Below are 22,453 nucleotides of genomic sequence, written 5' to 3' on the forward strand. Positions count from 1 at the left end.
TTCATGCGTTGCGGTCCTTGCTTCTACAGAATTGAGTCCGGGGTACGGAGTAATACTCCGCAATCCGGAATGATCAATGTATCAAGAGTCGGAGTACACCGTAGTCCGAAATACACACAGCCCAAAACTCTGGTATGTCAGTGCAAGGAGAGACTCTCAAGACCACTTGCGAGAGTCATTGGAGTGGACAAATAAGCGCTTGTTTCAGCTCCAAACCACCAATGGACACTCCCCGGCAAGCACACGTTGAAAGATGGGTGAAAGTACATGCAGGTACAGAACTGGCGCCGTACAAGCAAATATAGTTTTGGGTATTGTGTCTTGCTCGTTCAGCAGCACTCAATTACCCAACGCAAACCGGATTGTCAAACTATCGTCCCAATCAGCCGATGCAACTCCCAGTCTCCCAGTTAACTACCTTTAGTTATGTAAATATACCTAACACGGCCGAGCTTCATAACGCCATCAGGCGATGAATGCCGGGGTATGAGAAGATGAACAGCAGATTGCTATTCCAAATTAACTAGCGCCCTGTGGTTACGGAGTATAGAGTTTGTGTATTGTAGTTACGTGCATAACCAACCTACTAAATTATCCACGCCAATCGGGCGCATCTCGATTTCAAGTTATGTGAGATTACAAGGCAAGAAAAGCGACGGGTGCTCCCTACACAGCAACAACGCGTACTTTACTTACAGCTGTTGCAAGAACACCGAACTAGTCGACGTGCGTATGCATGTGGGGATAAAAGTACTGCATGAAGAGAATTTATTTCGAGAATGCTGCTTGTTAATTACTCTAATTTACCGTCTTAAAAAGGCATAAATACCTATGTGGCTGGGGCAATGGTACTATGTACATATTGTCAGCTCATTATTAGGGCCTTGAGTAAGTAATTACATGGATTCTCGGGTTAGTCTGATCAGATACAAACGTTGCAATCCAAGTATACTTACTCACGCCCTGTAGACCCACGGGTTGCACCTCCAACTTGGTTTCCGCACATCAACGCTTCACGTGTCTCATATATGCAAGTATCATTGGTCTTTAGCGAGTAGGTGTGGTGGAAGAGCGTTGATCGATTCAGGACCACTTCATGTTAGAAACGCACTAGGTGCTCGAGTGGAGTAATTCAAGCTGGCCCGGAAGAAATACTCCGTATAGTAATACTGTATACACCAACCTGTACATCTTCTTAATATTCAAAGCGGAATTGGGTATAATTCCATGCATGTACTTCAAGCGAACTCTTTGCAGCACATTCGGTTTATGCGTATAACACCTTCAGGTCAAGTGTTTAACTTAACGCACCTTCAATTTATATGCCATACCATTCATTCATCAATGAACTAAAAAACACGCTATTGATTTCTGCAACACTCTTCTTGCTATAGCCGAGCAGGTTGGAGAACTAATATCCTCATCACTACCTTGTCGTCTATTAGTGTGGTTTTAACATGACGTATTGTTATGCAGACCCAGGTACTTGAATCGGGTAGGCCACCTGAGCCTGTCAGTAGATGGGATGCTCGCATGAATTACTGATTGACCCATACGCTGCTGTATTCTGACCACCCATCGCTACAGAGCCCAGTAACATTACCGTCGCCGACTGCACATGGAGTCATGGCTACTCACTCAATCTATCGGCGCTCTCCGTTACGAGCGAGCGATAGTTGATATATTTCGCAGGACCAGTGTGCATATTCCTCGGGACATGAGTCGAAAGAAAGCACTCCTCGAGACTGTGCAATACAATTCTACCGGCTTGGCATCATTCACCACATATATATCATAAATCCCCGTTCATTTTATTTCATCGTCAGCCATTAAAGATTCTGGTTCCTTTGGTCGATCGAATCAAGATTCAACATCAAGTTCTTTGATTCGGGTTATTAAACCTAAACATCATCCCATCACCATGAAGGACCGCCTGATAGTCATACTTGTCACATTTACGCTATACTCACATTGGCTTTTTTCAATCAGTTTCGCTAGCCCAACCCCCAATGAAGACCATCATGATGTGATACCTAGTCTTGTTTTCCGCGGCTCCAAGACGGGCCCAGATGTCGTTTTCCACAACGGTTTTCTACCGCCAGCAAAGGAGTTGGGAAACTTGGAAGGCTACCATATGGAGACGCATGTTCTGACGAAAATTGATTACTCCAACTACGTATCCACGACGAGGAACCTCGATGTTGCACGGTACTTTGCAGCCTTCAAGATGCTCGACAACAATTGGAAGCAGACCCTCAGCGTCGTCTTTGAACAAAAAAGCCCCATTCCTTTCCCAGATTCGTGGGTCTATATCATTAAACCGGACAGTTCCTTTATTAACGTTCATGATACCATATACGGCGAGGGTCAGTCCGAGTACGAACCGCAGGAGGAATTCGCAGCATTGCATGGCATTGATCGCTCACGAATTATCGGGGTGTACTCGTTGGAGGACAACAACGAACGAAAGATAACCTTTAACCCCCATTACAATCATGCATACAATAGTCAAGTGGCTGGAAAAGGCTATAAAATACTAGACGTGGAAGCTTTTTCCGCCGACGAAAAAGACAGCCTGAAGAGACAGGTTGATGAGATATTGTCAACAGCTGCAGCTGAGAACGCTATAGCTCGCGAAGTAGGACATGGGGCCCAAGAGCCTGAACGATGGCACAATGGGAAGAAGCTATCCGAATTTATTACCGAGTTTCAGGCTCGTTATCCGCCTCATCTAACATCCATGAACCAGGAGAGCCCCAAGCCGGCTGGGTCACACGGCAGCCACAACCAGCCTACATCGCACGTATTGAATGAGGTTGGAGGGAGGAAAGAAATTACAAAGGAGGGGGGCGTGAAAGTAGCAGGAGACGACGAAGAAGGAGGCATTGAAGAAATAAAGGACATAGAAGACCTGGAAGACGTAAGAGACGAAGTGGGAGAAGTAGAAGGAGTAAGGAGAAAAACAGGGCGGAATGGCCGAAAAGGTAGCAGCCGACAGAGACCCAAAGCCGGCCACTAAGGGTTCGAACAAAGAACGCCAAGTTATCAGTATGCCAAGATAGCAGTTGTAATAGATTTTGACTCCTCTCGCCAGCGTATTAATCTTCGATACAAACACACGCAATACGCCGTTAGGGTTGTTGAACTCGCCTACCTAGTGCTGTTGCGGTTTGTCTTGAACAAGACTGGATTGTCTTGACCTCCAAACCCATTATTCGGATGAATACAACGATAACCCCAACAGCATGGCTAACCCTTGCTCTAGCTGGAGACGGACGCGCCGGGGGAGTTTCATTCTTGTCAGGTAGCACTCTAGGAATAAAAGGGCAGTCTTGCTAGTGTTGATGCTAATATGTTATCAAACGCCAGATAATAGCAGTCATAGCCGTTGCAGCCATCAGCGCAAACAACTCAGTCAGCTACAATAATTACAACCATTAAATCCTTTACAGCTGTCAAGTCAGTAACGGCCGTCACAGCCATCAATTCAGTCGGCCATGATAATCGAGTCGGTCACGGCATTCACAATCGTTACAGCCATCAAGGCTTTCACAGCATAGCCATCAAGGCTGTCACAGCATAGCCGTCAAGGCTGTCACAGCATAGCCATCAAGGCTGTCACAGCATAGCCATCAAGGCTGTCACAGCATAGCCGTCAAGGCTGTGACAGCATAGCCATCAAGGCTGTCAAAGCCGTCACGTCAATCGCAGCCATCAATTCGGTTAGTTACGCCATCAAGCCAAGTAATGGGAATAGGGGGGCCCGACTAACACGCAAATCTTGAAGCCCCGTCTACAGCAGACTTCAGCTCTCTGGCAAAGTCTTCCTCCGTTTTCCTCTCTGCCGCCCCGCGCTTCCGTCTTCGCCTCTGGACATTGGGGACTATAACCCCAAGCGGATCGCGTTGACGGAATTCCGCGCGCTCAAAGTCCACAACCATAAGCCTCCCCGTCTCTGCATTGTACAGCATGTTGCGTGGCTCGGCGTCGCGGTGAAGGACGCGCAGCTTGTGCATTGCCTTGAAAATCGCAGTGGCGGCGTTTTCAATACCCGGATCAATGCCGCCGCTGGTATAATGAAACAGTGGCTCTCCTGCCCAGCTAAGAAACATAAAGTGCTTGTACACACCGCTGTCATAGTAGCATGGCCGCACCAAGTCCACGCTGCCGAGGCATACAGGGACGTGTTGGCCCTGAATGGGCTGGAGTCGATTGTACATCTCAATCTCGTGTTGCAGGCAGGCTGCGTCTAGACTCTCTACACCTTTGGCAACGAGCGTATAGCCGTGCGATGATAGGCGGACTTTGAACAGCGACCCGCGTGAGCCGGATCGATGGAGCGGCGTACAATCCGCGTCGGGACCGCGGTCTGTGGCAAGCTGGTCTCGGATGAGTCGGAGAAAGTCAAGTCGGTCGATGCGCGCCTGCTTGTGGTAGCCCGCGTTGGGGCAATGCTCGTCGGCAGCTCCGCCGTATGCCAACCCGAAGAGACAGCGCTGAGTGCAGAAAGGCCGACTTTGTATGCCTGGCTCCGGCTTCGAACTCGACCGCTGCTGCTGCTGCTGCTGCTGCTGCTCATGTTTGCGTTGCCCACGCATCCCCGCACCAGAGCCGGCTGCCGGTGCCCGAGATTTTCCAGCAGCGCGGGATGGGCTCGGAGTAGGGGAAGGAGGGTCTTCGTCGTTGTCCTCTGGCTGCTCAGCACTGGCATGCGTCGGCCGGCAGTAGGAGCGGGTTCGTATGGGCGATCGGTGGAATCCCTTCCAGCGCTGTGGCTTGTAGGGAGACGCGCGCGGTTCCTTGCGCTTGCGCTCCGACAAGGGAATGTTCCTTAGAATATCGTCGTACTCGACAGCCCAAGTCCCGAGCGCCTCTGCCTTGTCATGCCACGCCGCCGGTGGTGGTTCTTCCCCGAGAGCTTGGAGGGTAAAGGCAAAAACCTGCGCGACGGCTGTGCGATGGAGCCTCGTCTCGTCATCATCCATCACATCCAAGCCGGGGACGCAGACCGAAATGTAGACGACGGATGGATCGCTCGGGATGCGAAGGAAGACAAAGGCCCGACCGGTACACACATACCCATACTGTATGCCCTTGCCAACCATGTAGGAGAAGAGTTGGGTGACGACGGCGGCGGAAAGCCGCTTGGCGGTAAAGTCGAAACCCTGGCCATCCTTGTTGATGACGTCGCGCTCCGGCCGAATCTCGCACTCGAGGCCCGTGACGATCTCGTCGACGCTCAGCTTGTGCGGCGCCTTGTACTCGATGGCCAAGGCGGGGAATTTCTCGCCGTCGGAGACTCTGTACATGCAAAACTGGTCCGCTCGATTCCCCTTGCCCCTGGCTCGGCGGCGGGCTCGCGGAGCTGACGGGCGCGATGCAGCAACCGGTGGGGTGGATCTGGCGGTGCCACCGTCGAGTGACATCTGTTCCATGCGATCGGATATCACATCATCGCTCGTGCCGAGATTCGTATGGCTCTCGAATATGACCGTCCCTCGGAGGCCGAGACGGTTTCGCGTCGATGGATCGGCATACGCTTGGGCCACCAGTTTCTCGACGGCGCTTTCAACAGTCAACTGTTCGAAGTCGCGTAGCCCAAGCTCACTGCTAATGGGTTTGAGCAGGGACTTGACGTAATCGAGCTGATGCTGAGAGGGAAATGCCGGTTCGGAGAAGGAGGTGCAGGTCGAGATGCGGCTCCAAATCTGCTCTTGCCTTGCCGCAAAGTCGTTCCAGGGCGTGATTCGTCTAGGGAAGATGCGGCCTGCTGGGTTTGTCGTCTCTCCTTGGGTCGTCAGCGTAGGGTCCGTGATCACCCTGCCGGCAAGATGGAGTGCGTGACACCCCTCGAGGTAATGCTGCAGTCGCTGCGGTTGCGATGCTGCGGTAAGTCTTTCGACGGCTTTGCGTCGATATTGTTCCTCTTTGCGAAGGCGTTGTTCCTCTTCGCGAAGGCGTTGTTCCTCTTCGCGAAGGCGTTGTTCCTCTTCGCGAAGGCGTTGTTCCTCTTCGCGAAGGCGTTGTTCCTCTTGGGCACGATCTTCTGCCAACTGCAACCTTCGGCGAAGTTCTTCGATTTCTTCCATGGCGACAAGGACGATTCGTAGACTGATCGTATTGCCCAGCGATTGGAGATTGAAGATAATCTAGTCCAGCAGTGGGCCGACAGAAATCGCGAGGAAATCGGTGCCACGGGACTGGATGTCACCAGATGAAGGTGCGTGTTTTCATGGCATAGGGGGAGTGAGGCTCGTTATGAGGGATTTTTGGGGCGACGTACCGTGTTTACGTGTTTTCGTGTAGTATGATTAGTCAGCAACCGATTCGCCGTGGCGCCCAGTTGGCGCGCGGCTAGGCTCTTCGGCTTATGTAATACCTGCACCGCTAAGCGTAAAAACTGAAGATAAGTACTTATTCGTACTCATAAAAAATAATTACGATTCTAATTGTGCCACGTACTCATAAATAATACTTACTATTATAATTGTGCCACCCACTCATAAATAATAATTACTATTTTAATTGTGCCACGCACCACCTACAAGTGGTGCTTACTATGTACCACAGCGTGCACACCCATCACATGGCGCACATTTTCCTGCTTTAATCTTCAACTGTCAATATCTATACAAATATGACAGCTATGGCTATAGATTATCTTGGCGAGTTTACTGACGAACAAATCGCCAAAGTTGCCCGAGCATTCTAGTGGAACAGGGCCGTCGAACGGTAGAGTTGAAGATGGCTGATTATATTGCTCGGGATTGTAAGAAGGTAGAGACTGCATATAAGAAAGTTCAGCCAAAGGGCATTTACTACTCCTGAAAAAAGGCACAGAAATGGCGGAGCAATGGAGTATTGGAATATATACCGATCTGCGATGGAAATGGCGGAGCAATGGAGTATTGGAGTGTATACAGATCCGCGATGGAAATGGCGGAGAAATTTGGTATTGGAATATATACAAATCTGCGATGGAAATGGCGGAGCAATGGAGTATTGGAATATATACAGATCTACGATGGAAATGGCGGAGCAATGGGGTATTGGAATATTTACAGATCTGCGATGGAAATGGCGGATTTGTAGTAACCATGACATGGTGGCAGCGAGTGGAAGGTGTCTCAGCCCTCGTCAATACCATCGTCGCATTCATCGACTCATGGTTAGGGCTGGCTGACGAGGGCGTAGCTACGAAATTATTCCTTCCGCAAGGCGCAGTTGGAATGCCTCGGAGCTACATGTCGGTCCTTTTCCTCATCGCCAATTCTTTCACAACCAACGTTTTCCCTCAGGTGCGACATTCCACGATAATAATCATCCCAGAGTCCTTCAGTCTCTCGAAACGCCTAGCCTTGTTTCCGCTGCATAAGATTTCATCCGGCATTTTTCCCGTCGTGACCTGTTGCAGCGACAAATCCCACTTGCAAAGGAAAAAGTCGCTTCCTTCCCGGCCGAGGATGGCAGTATCGTTATACCATTATATGACAATGTTTTGCGTCGATAAATCCTTGTGAGTCAATGTTTGGCTTCGCTACGCTCACGTTGCTGCAAATGGTGAGCATTTTCCAGCACTTCTTTTTTACCATATCGCCCGCCCGACAGTTCATCGCAATAGGGAACGGGGACTATGGGAAAAGACCAAAGCCCAAGGACTACCGAAAGCACATATCAGAGGATATGTGCAAGCTGGGAGAGCCCATGGAAATGTCGCCGGATGAAGCTCGCCTAGCTAAAGTGACAAGGGAATGTTTCTACACGTATGTTATAAAATTTCCATCGGCGTATAGCGGTCCCTCGATAGATCGGCTGCGGCTGCGTAGCAAACTTGCGTAGCTAACGAGCAACACTCTAGCTGCAATATAGTTCATCCAGGGCTGGGAGAAATATATAAAACTCTAGCAGGTACTGTTAGATAATAGCATCTCAAATCTCGGACCAGTTCGTGCCCGATTCCGTGCCCGATTGAAACATCGTCCAACTGCCGGGGCATATTTCCAATACGCTAGGCACTACCCTGCACTCCGCATTTATTAATCGTTGTAAGTATACTGCACTCCCAGTCTATAATACCTCTGACAAAATGGCTCAATCTTTCGGGTGCCCTAGCCCTAGTGGCGCCTGGACTGCACTTTCAACTGGCATTTTCACAAATGCGATTCTCCATGAGTGAAGTATACTCCATAGTCCACCAGGCAGCAGCGAGGTGCCAGGAGCAGTAGCTAGATATTCACTCACGCCGACCAGCCTGTTACCATTTACTTTGCAACGCGATGGCAAGCGCCAGCTCTACCGCTTCCACGGTCAAGCCCCTAACATACTTAACTTACTAAAATGGTCAACATATCGTAATGTCTGGGTTGCTGTACAACTGGTGTGATGTAAAAGCTAGTATGTTAGGTTAACTGGTGTATTATAATGAATGCTGTGTTGCAACAAGAGTGTCGATCAAGTGGGTTACGGTCTCGACCTGTTGTACTATACACCTTCCTATCGCGAGAGTCGCAACAATTAGAGGCAATGGATGAGACGCATCAGGATCAACCACATCGCAACAAACCACTCAAGTTCAGGGCATACGAAGTAGCACACAACAGGGATACGGCATACACAGCTATCGGGCTACCAAAGATAATAAAGCCATCCAATACCGTCAACAGATGGTCATATATATACTTATCTTGAAACCTACTTTTTATTATGTTTTCACACAAGGAACGGAGTGACTTGTTGGTGTTGAGTTGATACCCCGTAGAATGCTCGCGGGAGCGTGATGATCGATTGACAATCATGCGCTCAGCAATGAGATGACGACTGTGTTTGTGTTCCTTGAAATTTCTGCCGAACTTCGGCCGGACCTGGTCGCGTACGCATGCAAGGTGATAGAGGTGTATTGGTTGCGTCACTGGAGGGTAACGGTGGCCCTCCGATGTCGCGAAATGACACGAGTACATGTGAAGTACGGGGAGGGTTTAGATACTAATGGGTCATTACTACGAAGTAGTAGATATTATGATTGAAACGTATAACTGCCGCGTGTTCCTGGTCTGACGGTGGACGTTTCATATTTATCTTAACCCTTTTTCCTGATGCAGCACGAGGCGCGATTTTTTACAAGTTCGTGAGTAACACATCGAGCAGCAGGTTGCAAGTTGTGTACCGCACTTGCAGGTACTCGGTACGGAGTAAGCGAGTGTTTATGCCGCGAACACGTACCGTACAGTAATACTATGGCGTTATTTGGATCCAACTATAATATACGGAGTATTACTCCGTTCTCCGTACAACAATACGCGGAAGCAGGCTATTATTCTGCTACATTCGCCTTCTCCTTGTACATACTTATACCAAGTAAGTTTACAAGCACTTTGTACTCCGTACTTACAGCAGGTATTCCTCACCCCTGCTGAACGAGTAGATTAATATTAAGGGATTCCCTATTTCGTTTACGGACTAATTATTATTATGGAGGAACCCTGGCACATCCGCCTGAAACCCCAACGCTAACCCCACCTGTTCCCTGCGCCCACTTAGTATTATTTGCTTGTACATCTAGAGAGAAGTGTGTGTGTATTCAAGCCTACCAGCACTGAGTACGGAGTAATGCTTGAATCTACTATCTTAACAGTTTTATATCTACAAGCACATCATTACTCCCATAGAAGGTGCATCTTTCCTTGCTAGTGCAGTACCCCTCCATTGCCCTGGGTTGTTCTACTAGAGTAGAATGGACAATCGGAACCTCACTATGTAGGATGGACTTTTTACCCCTTACATGTTGAACCTAGGCCAACGAAGCGTTGTCATCTGGGTGATGCAAAAGTAGTCCGACAGTATGTGTGATTGTATTTTGGGAGCATTGGTCCTTTAAGGCGTGATCGCTTTTCATTTGTCACCTTGTTGATGTGCATCCCTAGTATCCAGTGTATATGAAAGGGTTACATTCACTTGCCGTACAGGATCTGACTTCACCAAATCAGGTCACACCGTAATTAGGACAACCACCGAGACACTATTGGGTTAGGGCGACCCCGTAAGCTCGTCTCACTGTCCAAACTGGGATAGTATTCGTATGCGGGCTCCGGGCTCCTGCCACGAGCATGACGGACTATTTTCATGTTACAATGCATTTTATGCAAAGCCACTCTTAGCCAGCTGAGCCGCCTGGCTTGCTATTCGGCTGAAGTCGAGCTTCAGCTGGCAGGCTTGACAAACCCTGCCATCCGTCGGCTCGTCAATAGGCGATTCAAGTCACCAAAATTTGACATTATTTTCCAAATGGCCGAGGGCGGAGTTATGCTGGTACTGTGTCATGTTTGCCAAGTTTACGACTGACCTAAATCCTCCGCAGAATTCTGCTCATATATTTAATGTACCAGCTGTCCGTACCCACCGGCAGGACGACACATACACACTATAGGCATCTTTTTTCTCCTCGCCGGTTGCCTTTTACTTCAATATAACGACAGCGTTGACGATGCAATCTTTAACCTTAACCCTTGCATTCCTGCTCAGTGCGAATGCAGCACCGCGTGCACAGTACACTTCCACCACGCCAGATTTAATAACTAAGAATGGCAACAATATCGATAATGATAGGTACTTACACCGACTTGAAGCTCGTGATGAGGTGGATGATATGTTGCAGACCCTACCAGAGGCAATATCAGAGAATGAAAACGTGTCCGACGAGGTCAACAAGTGGTCAGAGAGTTATGGTCTCCAATGCGCATTCTCTGAGTCCAGTCTCAGTGACTTGACATGCAAACTATCCGACAACGAGTCATTCGAGCACAGAATTAATTACTTGGCCGTCGGTATTAAGCTAAGCGATGATTTTTGGTCTGCGACGTCGGGAAATATTTCTGCCTTCTTTCCGAACCTTTTTGAAACTGCACTGATTAACAAAATGGTTGAGCTTCTTAACGCACCTAGCCGAGAAGCCTCTAAAACTGTTCCGGTTGACCTTAAACGGGTCTTCGGTAGCGAGACCATTTCTCTGAGTCAGGTTCAAAAGCTCAGCCTATATGTTTCAAAAGATGCCGATGCATTCAAAGTTGAAAGTACGTCAGAATTACAAAACTTTCTCATTCTCTACAACGGTACGTGCATCTAACTTTGACATCAATCTAGGCTTGACTGTAACGGCCAGGCTCCAGAATTCTCCAGATAGTGGCATTATCCTAAAAAATACAAAATATGCAACTCTCAACACTCGGTTTAGCGACGACACTCATCATCAATTCAACGAGGTATGGGCAGGAGACTTGAAAATGGAGGATTGGACCGGCATATTGCAAAAAGGTATATCATCTTTATTGATTTTTTCTGATGGCATCTTCTTGTCTTATCATTTGAAATCACTCTCTTAACCCTATGCTATCTTGCTTAAGTGAAAGCCACTCATAAACTAATTCATGAATAGGACGAACGAAGAAGTCGTCAGGAAAGCCCCACCCTAGGAATTGTGTAAGTCCCAACCTGCACACCTATGTAGGATTTATTTTGGGACACCTGCTAATTTGTGTACAGTACTTTTCAGTATGCCCTCATTGACTTAATTGCATCAAATTACGAGATTGCTAACCTTTTGCAGCCTATCCAATGTCTTTATCCAGGACGGGCAAAGGCCAGTAGCTGAAATCTAAGCCAGCCTAACCGCTTTACTACTAAGGCCCGTCGTCAGTGCGCCGCGTGGCCAAGTATTCTTTGGCAACAAGCGGCGTTAAATTGTTGAACTCTTGCGTCGCGCATACAAGGCATTGTGCAATGTGTGTTTGGCTAGTTGAGCGAATTTTTCCGATGAAATCGGCTTTTGCGAGACTTTCAACATTCTGCCATAAGCTCTTCTACGGATAGGGCATGCAATGTTTTATCAACCCATTTTCATAGTTCCATTACTGTTTAGAGGCTAGAGAACTAATACCTAAAATATTGCGATCGCCTTGGATCTTGTAAGAAATACCCTTAAACACAATTCTCTACTGAAAAGGGGTAGGTAAGCGAGGAGCCAATTTGATAGACTTATAGACTTGTGACTGGCTATTGCAAAATAATTTGGACGGCAGCTGGCGTACCGCTTATAATACTGCCATTACTTCGTTTCCCGTTCAGTCTCGCGCCTTTCTCTCCGCTGCAAAATTGAACCTCCGGTAGAACCTGTTAATCATCATTGACTATTCTTGCACTTTTTTTGGTAACGATGCCAAACCGTCGAGCATTTGGCACCGAACATCACTCCTTCGAGGCAGTAGGATTCTTGCCGATGCAATGAGTTAAAATCCGTACTCTCTAGAAAAGAAAGAATAGAGCCGACAACCAAGCATGCTTGCTTCGTTGTGCGAATGATCATCAATACAATACAGCAGACGCTGCATTGCCTTTTGAACGGGCTTGACTTATTAGCAGTCTGTCGACACTCTCGCTACCCAACTACCATAGTACAACAGTCATTGCCGCATGTATAATTATCAGTCCTCAAGTATGGATTAAAATTTCTTCACTGCCACCAGTATGGTTTACTATGACCCATACAGTCAATGTCCCACCAACACGCCAATAGGTGCCCTGACCACCAAAAACTCAGTACTACCAACGCGAGATGCCTAGTAGCTATACAATATCTATACTACTCATACAGCCCAGGCCACGGAGCACGAGCCAACGCACTATCCCGATCAACCCGAAACTCGGGCATTCAGGATTGCCAACACAACAGCACGCCATGCTACTAAGCAGCTACCGACCACCAATACCAAGGATCAGCACAATGCACTATATGCGATACAATTGACACTATGATAGCTGTTGATATCAGCCCTATAAATTAACAGCACCAATTGATCGGCAAGGAGATTGGATGGGAGGGAGGGAATTAAGAATGGCCAGGTTTATTTATGGAAGCAGCCTCTTACTCTGCGCACGTAGTTTCAAAGGGGCAGTAGTTCAGAAAGCTAGGTTTGCTAAACTGCTTACATCAATATACCTTTACCAAAGCTTCTTCCTATAGCGGTGATCACTTGTGCTAGGAAGGTGTATTTTACCGAGTACTGGGATTGGGTGTTACAGATCTGGTAGTCGGAATATAACAGTGTCCACTTCACGATCTTGAGGTGATCTCACGTAGAAGATAGTTTTTTTTTCGCCGTCGTGGCTCCTGTCCTTTTCCTTTGCACATAGGAAACTCATCCCCCCCCTATCCTTATGCTCTCTCGACTTGCAAGGACCTACGGGAAGTATAGTTCATTGCGCGTAGCAATGTCCATCGCACCCTCCCCCCTGGCCGTTTACGGGTTAGTACCACTGCGCCCGCCTTGCGCCGCGCAAACTCTGGTGAGGCTCGCCGCCCATCACATAGAAGATAGGACACAATGAACTCAGTTCTGGAGGTAGGTTAGTTTGGGTAACCCTGTACAAGCCTTGCGTGGTCGCCGTGCTCCAACACGGTAATCGTAGCATTATCAAGGTCCTCGGAGTCAAAAATATACACCTTATCTCCAGGTCCAGAGACTTTTCAATGGCAACTTTTACCCAATCGGCCTCGCCTCCGACACTAATAGGAATTGTAATTTCGCACGGCTCGGCGTCAGTATGGACAATTTTATACTTCTCCTTGGAAGGGTACCAAACATCCTCCTTATAGTTGTCAGGAAGGATCTTGAAAGCTGGCTTACCACTTTCTCCGGGTAGCAACTAATAATATCATCCGGTAGTAGTAACTGCCTGTAAACAGATGCAAGCGAAAGAATACCAGGCATAAACTTTTGGGATTCGTTGAGAATCTTTCCTTCGCGATAGTTAACAGTCTCCGAACCAGCGTTTGGGGTCGACCAAGGGTGTCATGTGGCACATTCCTTTGATTTTCACATTAAAGGTTCAGGTTATCGAACTTGATCAACTTGTGCATGAGGCTGAAACCTGAACGCAACCATCGTTCTGTAATTTTGGTTAATAGGACTCGGGAATTCACTGCTGACTGTTGGAGCCTCTTCACCGAGATACTATTGTACTCCAAGCGCATGGCATGCTGGCAGCGAGTAGAAGGTGTTTCAGCCCTCGTCTATGCCGTCGTCGCAACCATTGACTCATGTTTAGGGCTGGCTAACGTGGGCGTTGCTACGAAATTATTGCTTCCGCAAGGCGCAGTTGCCATGACTTGAGCTACATGTCAGTACCATTTCCTCATTGTCATGCCAATGCTTTCACAAGTAACTTTTTCCCTCAAAGTACTGACATCCCACGATAACAATCGTCCCAGAGTCTTTCAGTCTATCGAAAAAAGTAATACCGTTTCCGCTGCATAAAAATCCATGCAACATTTTCCCGCCTAACATGTTATTGCGACATGTCCCACTCGGTAAGGAAGAAGTCGCTTCCTTCCCGGCCAAGGATGGCAGAAACACAATAATATTATATGATATGTTTTGTATCAATAAATAATCGTGAATGAACGTTTGGCATCGCTACGCTCACTTTGCTGCAAATAGTGACGAGCATTTTCCAGCACTTTTTTTATCATAACGCCCATCCGACAGTTCATCGGAAGAGGGAAAAGGGACTATGAGGAAGACCAAAGCCCATAGAGTACTGACAGCACATCTCAGAGGATCTATAAAAGCTGAGAGCTCATGGAAACGTCGCCGGATGAAGCTCGCCTAGCTAATGTGTCAGCCTGTTCGTGCTGACGAAGCGAGTCGTGGAGATTTGTGTTTTTCCGCGGTTACGGTACATTACCGAAGCCACGTCGAATAGGCTTCGCCCCTGGCTCTACTTCCCTGCCGTCCATCTTCCGGCGTCCTCTTTTCGGGTTCATCCAGGGCAAACCTCGTCATCAACCGTCTGCGGCCAGCAATCACCGGGTAGGAGACGAGTGCATGGCACGAGTGAGCTTGGAAGACACGTATGTGAATGCGTCCATCTCTAACGACTATGGCTAGTCAGCATTAAATACGTAACCCAGCACGCCCAGCAGCACGGCGTTGGGAAAGCCGCCGCAGTTGGACTCTCCCCATGGGTAGCGCATGGTCAAGTCTGGATTGTAGCAGGAGTACAGTGGGACAGAGTTCGGGACCTGGCTGGTATATATCCACCCAACGGGCCCGTATGGAAGCTCGAGGTTGCATGTCGAATCGGTCGTGAGTAAGGAGCCCTGGCCAAAGGCACATTCGTAGAGCATTACAGTTCCTGGCTGCTCGGAATGATACATATACCACGCCTGAAAATTCGTGTACCCTGCTGGGAGCTTCCGGGTCGAGGCGATGTAAAGGTTGCTGTTGCGGCCAAGCGTCAATATCACAAAAGGGAGGTACTGGAACCCGCAGCCCATAGTACCAGGAATGTTTGAGAGTGCCCAGATCGACCACGATGGTTTGGCAAATGACTCGTCACTTAGGTAGAGACCCAAATCCGATCCTTCAGTATCCTTTATGTGGTAATATATATAGCTGTCAATACCGGGCGTACCGAGTACGTTTCGAAAGGCATTGCACAGGTTGTCAGCCTGCGCAGCATAGAGGAGAGGACTGCCCGGAAACCCCTGCTCGGTCAACTGCAGGGTCCGCAGCTGGGTCGCGCTCGGGAATTGTTGTCGTAACCATCCGACAAGAATTCCAATGTTTCCTAGGGTTACGTATGGAAAGTCGTTGTAGGAGTATCCGCTTTCTCCTGGTTTGTTGTACGCGTTGATGGAAACGCGCCATTGCCGGCCTCCGATCTTGTTCGCCAGACCTAAAAGGACAGTCATTCCGGCAAGCTGGCCAGCGAGGACGTTCTCGAGTGCCAGGCCGAACTTGTTATCGATCGAGGTCATGATCCTCGCTGTCCACTGTTCGGCGAAAATGGCATCGTAGGCAGCATTATAGTTCGCTGCGATCAGATCGATCCACTCGACCTTGTCGCAAGGTGCGAGAGGCGGCGAGCCGCAGCCGATGTCGAAGTAGTTGATGTTGCCGACCTCCTTGTCAATGACGAAATCGGCAATGCGCCCATAGCCGTTCAGCCCGTTGAAGCGTTGAGCAAGCATGCCGGCGAATCGTCCAAAGTCGGCGGCATTATCGGGCACGCAGTAGATTCCAGCTTGGCAGGGACGATTTCCGCGTGCCCAGGAAGGGGTACCGTAGAGGATAGCCGTCGTTGTGAATCCCTCGTAGGTCCAAAATGCTATAAAATCCGACTCAACAAGTGCAACCACGAAGCAATGCCCATCATACTCTTGCTCGCCCGCATCACAGGGAGGTGGCTTGTAAACAGGTTCCCAGTCTGCCCAGATTAAATAAAACGATTGAGTGCCGGGTTTAGCGGCAACAATTTTGGTCTGGTTACTCCAGAAGTTGGAGTAGATCCCCTTCACCTCATATGCTGTCCGTACCGGATACGGAAGCGCAGTCTGCGTTGCCGTCATCGTCGCCGATATAGACGATGAAGCAGCCGATGTTTGAGACGCGACTGTCGTCGTTGCCGGTGCAGATGACGAAGCGAGCGACGATTGAGACGTTTCCGATAGGTAAGTTGAATCGGACGAGCCTGGGGAGGTTATCGATGATGAAACGGTAGAGGTATGTGAGGAGGGTATGGGCGATGAAAAGTCGGAGGATGATACTGAAGATTCTGTAATAGCAACTGAGGAGGAAGCAGTTGTAGGCTGCGACGAGGACGGTATATCCGAAGTATGTGTCGAAGTCGCCCCCGACACGACGGCCGTGGTGGATACGGTAAAATCTGTCGACCTCGTTGAACTGAGGCCTCCTTGAGTGTCGGTCGATGAAGATGCCGAAGTCGTCACCTCTGACGAGGCAGTAGTGGCCGACACGGTCGGGTCCGTCGACCTAGTTGGACTGAGGCCTCCTTGAGTGTCGGCCGATGAAGATGCTGAAGACAACATCTCCGACGAGGCGGTAGTGGCCGACACGGTCGGGTCCGTCGACCTAGTTGGACTGAGGCCTCCTTGAGTGTCGGCCGATGAAGATGCTGAAGACAACATCTCCGACGAGGCGGTAGTGGCCGACACGGTCGGGTCCGTCGACCTAGTTGGACTGAGGCCTCCTTGAGTGTCGGCCGATGAAGATGCTGAAGACAACATCTCCGACGAGACGGTAGTGGCCGATACGGTCGGGTCCGTCGACCTAGTTGGACTAAGGCCCTTTTGAGTGTCTGCTGACGAAGATGCCCCAGAAGTTGCCCCCGAAGATGTGGTGGTGGCTGACGCGGGAAACCTAGTTGACCGAGTTGAATCAAGGCCCTTCTGGCTGTCTGCTGGATCTTGGGTTCGTGGTGAGCAAGCCTGGCATGCTCTCATTACTGTCCTGAGTTGTCGTTAGTCTTCTATATCGACTAAGAAGTACGGGAAATGTCGGGCTGGTCGGGCGTGGTAACAGATGGCAAACGAATAGTGTACGAACCTTATGATGGTCGTTGTCGACCACGTCGAGCCGCAGCAGACAAGATCCATCGGTAGATACTCTACTTGCATTATCGACCCATACTGCTCAACTGCCAGCGTAGAGGCAGATCTAGCGAGAGCACCAAACGCAAGCAGAGATGCGCACTGAAAAAATCCACACAGAGACATGGTCAAAGGTCTTGCATGTGCCGAATCATCTGGATGAAAGGATGCGAATGAAGTCCGAAATGCGACCTGGCAACATGCATGGAGACATTGGCCATGCCGATTTTCACAGGTAATACAGTAAAACGCAGCAACCATCCCGCCCCCTCTTGCGTACGTTTATGTGTGTATGAGCACCCAGTCATCCCTTGAGGAATTATATCGGAACTTCACGTGGCAGTCATAGTGGCTGCCTTGGCACATGTCAAGGGGACGCTGCAAAACAGCCGGATCGTCCCAGGTTTCTTTCCAGTGTCCTATTGCGATGGAGATGCCTTGCCCTTGTGTAAAGGAGAGAAACTCGGTGTCTTAGACAGACATCTCCAGAAAGCGGAATAGCCTCGATGGCAGAGGAATTTTTGTGACGCTACCAATTGACTATTTCCGCCCTATCACGCAAGTTTGACGTCTGGCATCCGATCAAGCGTTCCTTGGTATGCAACGGCAATAACCATAAATCTAGGCGGTGGACTCGCATTCCGGCGCGCTATCCCTTATTATTGAACTGAGAGTTGCCTCTTTCCACTTGGCGACCACTTCCCCTTCCCCGTAACTCAGTACAGTAATAACGTAACATTTCCATCTAAGCCTATTCACAGCAATGTTGTAAAACAAGTGCTATTGAAATATCTACGGATTATTTCATGTCGATCGTTCGTCTTGCATTGTCTGCATGTACGGCGGTAATAGGAACTAGCCAGGTTAGTGTCTGCAAACACTTTGAAGTGTCTATTCATGATAGTTTTCTATCTTGCAAAAAAATCAATGCACTTGCGCTCACATAATAGAGATCATAGTAATGATGCCGCGCTGAGGGGGTTTACATATTGGGAGGAACGATACATATCTACTGCAAAGCTGCAAAGTCGGGGGGATTCTTGGCGGATGATTTGAAGCAAGTATAGGTTTGTTGCTGTGAGAAGGAGGGGGGATAATAGTGTTTGGCTCGTTCAATTTCAATCGCTAGTCAATTTTGTCGGGTCCATCCATCCTCAACATAGCCATCTCCCATCCAAGGTCGACTACACTTTTCCACAAGACAAACTCCAAATGACAGCCAATCTTCTAACACACACCCCAACAGTGCCGAGTCTTTAGTAAGTATCGTTCTAAAGGCTGTTTAAGTAGGTAATTAAGTCCGCGTTAAAAACCCTAGGTAATAGGGAAAAGAGTAACAGTAATTACAGTCCTTGTGTGCACATATTGACCAAGGCAAGTCAATACGTGGGCAAAGTGACTAAGACTTAAAATAGGTAATGACAAAGAATCCAATTAGCGCACTGGTACCCGTGCATCAATGTGATTTTACAATAATTTTTTGTACAGTAAGCACTGTTTACTACTCCGTACTCCGTACTAAACGCGTCGTTTAGAACATCGGCTGTTACACAGTATAATGAGTATGTATTCATACTAATTGCAATTTAGGAATACACTTTTACACTATTATCAGTGTAGCACATATAGGGCGGTGTACCCATATTGACAATATTAGATCAGTTAACCGTTTTAGGCCAAATGGCCTAAACTGTCTAAAGATCCGCCAGTATCCGCATTTAGTGCGGGTACTGCACCTCACATTCCATTCGCTTATAAGGCCTACTCCTATGGCGCGCCTTACACATTAATTGCCAGACAAACCTTGGCATCCCTACGGATCCTTATTTAATCGACAAGATCCGTAACACCAATTTAACGACCTTGTGTTTCCAACCGCTACGCGTGCTTAGGGTTGCATAGTGAAACTTTTAGTTCCATAGTACTAGTTTACGCTGTTTACTATAGTTCAATACAGCTAAACATAATCCATCGTTCGATGATATCCTTTGATAAAAAATCTAAGAAGCTCTAATTTCTTACACCGATCTCAGTACATCAGTAGTGGTCTATTATAAGACAGCACAATGAACAGAGCAGTCCGGCAAATAGTACTGTAGGCGGGGACGTAGCAAGTCTAAGATTGGCGGGTGGATATAGGCATGCCCGTCAACGTTTCTGTCGACATAACGACAACCCTAGTGGACCGGCTTGCCGCCAAAGCGTGCACGCATCACGGGCTAATTCACGCCCGTGTTTCGCCACCGCAGGCTGCATGGTGGAGGCAGCACTACGCAACGCCTCATAGTCGCAATGGCGGAGTGATATATCAAAGTCGTCATTGGCCCGACAGCCGGTAGAGTAACCGAGGACACCGACAGTATCGTGTTCCCCTTGCATGTTGGCGCCTAGGAGGACGTTGACTAATGCGGGCTGAACGACAGCTTCAAAAACTGTCTCACCAAAATCATTTGTTTTTAGGCGCCATGGAGATTCAGGGGTTCCATTCTCCATTCTCTTAAGTTCTTGCTTGCAACTGTTCTCAGCCGGTGCCTGTCCAGAGGAATCCGATGAAGGATTTGAAGGCATACTAATGGGTGCGGCCAACACTTTGATACAATAACGCAAATGGCCACTACAAGCAGCAACAAGCGCTATGTCTCTTAGGCTCCCAACTCGCCCCCGAGGTGTTTCACCAGAGGGCAGGTTCATAATGTTGACTGTAACCCAGTTGAGGGCGGCAATAGTTGACGCGCTAAACCAGCCGGCTACCGGCTGTGAGCGCGACCCTGATCGAACGAGAACCAAAGCCCGAAATTGATGTTTGGGCCCATGGTCCTGATACTGCAAGCGATCCTCGTTGCTAAAAGTCGTGCCATATTTAATAGCTGGGTAGCATCTATGCTTGAGAGGAAACCTGAAGCTATTAGGTTGAATACCACAAGGTTACTAATATCGTTCCCTGTAGTATTTGTTATTTCCACCTGTTACACGGGGTAGTGCTGTACATAGTCCAGGGTTCGGGCCAGTTCGACCTGGTTAGTACGGAAGTGGTTCATCCACCCTTGGAATACATCATGGTCGGTAGGCTCAGCCCCCATACGGTCCGCTTCTATCTGGTCCCACGGAACGGGATAAGGGTTTGGTTTGCGAGGACTGCTGGGCCGGAAGCTCATGCACTACGGCGTAGTAGGGATGGGAAATCAACATTTTCCAGTCGGCGACAGCAACGTTGCGAAACCAGATATACCTGTTGCTGGTATCATACCGTAACGTTCTAATTTCATTTGCGTATTTTTTATTGTCGATATATCCCGACGAGTCAGTTCAAGTGGCAATGAATGAAATGCCTAGTAGTAGAGGTGGATTAATTAGTTACAAGGAACTAAAGTAAGTCGAGACGAAACAAAACGAGCAAAAGTCCTTACCTTGAAACTTCCACGAGTCTGTTTCGTTTGATGCAGCAACATTATGCAAATTAATACTCTTTATCTCGCTTAGGTCAACCTGCAAAGTGCCGAAAAGCTCGACAAGATCAACGGTACGGTCAATAAGGGATCCCGCTTGCAGAGCTTCCGCGACTAGGGTCGATTAATTTGTCCCAAGGTCGAGTCGTACGGCATCCGATGTGCCCTCGCCGTTGATGCGCTAAAGTGGGATCCGATATTATAATTGGTGAATAGTTTGGTATTAGAGGTTCGGCATCGGTATCTGCTTCTCCTTCTTTGCTCATAGTATATCCGATTTGCACCTGCTACATATTCTACTGCAGGCTTAAGAGATTGTTTGCTTCGGTCCCGGTTATTTCCCATCCACGAGGATATAACAGCAAAACATACTACTGACAAGCAGCAGCCTCTCGACGACTCTGACGACTGGGGCCCAGCGATCCCAATAGGCAGCTTGGGAACAGTATTCGCACTGGGCTGCGGAATAGGAGTGGGAGCTGCGGAAGTAGTGGAAACCCGATTAAATGGTGCCCAATCCGGGCAACGAGAGCCCCGAAATTGGTATCAATATAATAGATCTGAAGTCGTTTCGTAACTCGATCCGGTCAACAAGCTGGGTATTGTCCGACATATTACTATAGAAAATCGTCTGATAAACGAAAGTTATGTGGAATCTATCGAGGCCAACTCCTGATTCATTTAAAGGTATGTATCCATCCATCCCCTTTGATATTGGGCTAGCATTTGAAATGCCGATAGAAGAAAAGGCCTATCGCCCAACACCCTATTGTTGCTACTGCACTAGATTGCGGCACTGTTGGGGTGTTGTAGATATTGTCTATAATGCAACTGCCGCGTTCCAGCTATCGACGTTGTTACCTACAAATGTTTTAATAGGTACTGGTGAAATGCCAAGTCGCTCGAAAACCGCCAACTGATCTGGATCAATATCCTCGTCCTTTGCTAGGCAGAGGCCGAGGAGACATGGCAGCAATATATGCAAGGTCACATAGTGTAGAAGGGCCGTTTTGAGGAACCGATCAAACCAAGAGAGAAACGAACTCTAGGCAACTGGATGGGCGAGGGGTTATTTTGTCTAAACTTATTGTACAATCCGAAAACGACAGTATATTATACACTCGTACGCACAGTATCTAGCGGGAAAATACTCGTACTGTGCAAGCTAGGTTTTAAGTAAGTACTTAACCGTACAGTTCACGTTCGAGTACGTAAAACACAGGTATACAGTAGTCAGAAGTCAATGTTACTATTGCGCGCAGCGTTGCATATCGGTACTGTTGCCCTATCGCAGTAAACATGGAAGTAAACAGCGAGTCAAGGCCCCTGCCGATAACTAAATCACTAGTAATTTCAATACAGCAATGCACGCTATACCCGTAATTTTGCATTGCAGTTGTATTGCTGGACGTTTAACTTAGTTATCGTAAATTTAGCGCGTATTGCTGCGTACGGAAGGAGCATTACTCTATTATTCTCTACTATTACTGTAGTCGTTATCGTGTACATTCGGAGTACTAACTTCTTGACTATATTGTATTAACGCTTGGAAATTTATTCTCCG

The 22,453-nt window shown here is 48.3% G+C and overlaps 4 protein-coding genes across 4 annotated transcripts; 2 read left to right on the forward strand and 2 right to left on the reverse strand.

The window, feature by feature from the left end:
• Positions 1 to 1,921: 1,921 nt before the first annotated feature.
• On the forward strand, positions 1,922 to 3,019 carry DCS_05967 (uncharacterized protein; the record flags this gene model as incomplete). The annotated part of the gene is made up of 1 exon (XM_040803265.1): positions 1,922 to 3,019. The coding sequence occupies one exon, from the start codon at positions 1,922 to 1,924 to the stop codon at positions 3,017 to 3,019; it is 1,098 nt and encodes a 365-aa protein (XP_040653369.1).
• Positions 3,020 to 3,767: 748 nt separating this feature from the next.
• On the reverse strand, positions 3,768 to 6,089 carry DCS_05968 (uncharacterized protein; the record flags this gene model as incomplete). The annotated part of the gene is made up of 1 exon (XM_040803266.1): positions 3,768 to 6,089. One exon carries the CDS (start codon positions 6,087 to 6,089, stop codon positions 3,768 to 3,770), a length of 2,322 nt encoding a protein of 773 aa, XP_040653370.1.
• Positions 6,090 to 10,480: 4,391 nt separating this feature from the next.
• DCS_05969 (uncharacterized protein) lies at positions 10,481 to 11,651 on the forward strand (the record flags this gene model as incomplete). Its single annotated transcript, XM_040803267.1, has 5 exons — positions 10,481 to 11,066; positions 11,137 to 11,255; positions 11,429 to 11,472; positions 11,536 to 11,544; positions 11,600 to 11,651. 5 exons carry the CDS (start codon positions 10,481 to 10,483, stop codon positions 11,649 to 11,651), a joined length of 810 nt encoding a protein of 269 aa, XP_040653371.1.
• Positions 11,652 to 14,935: 3,284 nt separating this feature from the next.
• On the reverse strand, positions 14,936 to 17,080 carry DCS_05970 (subtilisin-like serine protease; the record flags this gene model as incomplete). Its single annotated transcript, XM_040803268.1, has 3 exons — positions 14,936 to 16,260; positions 16,370 to 16,785; positions 16,827 to 17,080. The coding sequence occupies 3 exons, from the start codon at positions 17,078 to 17,080 to the stop codon at positions 14,936 to 14,938; spliced, it is 1,995 nt and encodes a 664-aa protein (XP_040653372.1).
• Between the last annotated feature and the right edge of the window lie 5,373 nt (positions 17,081 to 22,453).

The sequence above is a fragment of the Drechmeria coniospora genome, chromosome 03 (assembly GCF_001625195.1).
Source record: "Drechmeria coniospora strain ARSEF 6962 chromosome 03, whole genome shotgun sequence".
NCBI lineage: Eukaryota > Fungi > Ascomycota > Sordariomycetes > Hypocreales > Ophiocordycipitaceae > Drechmeria > Drechmeria coniospora.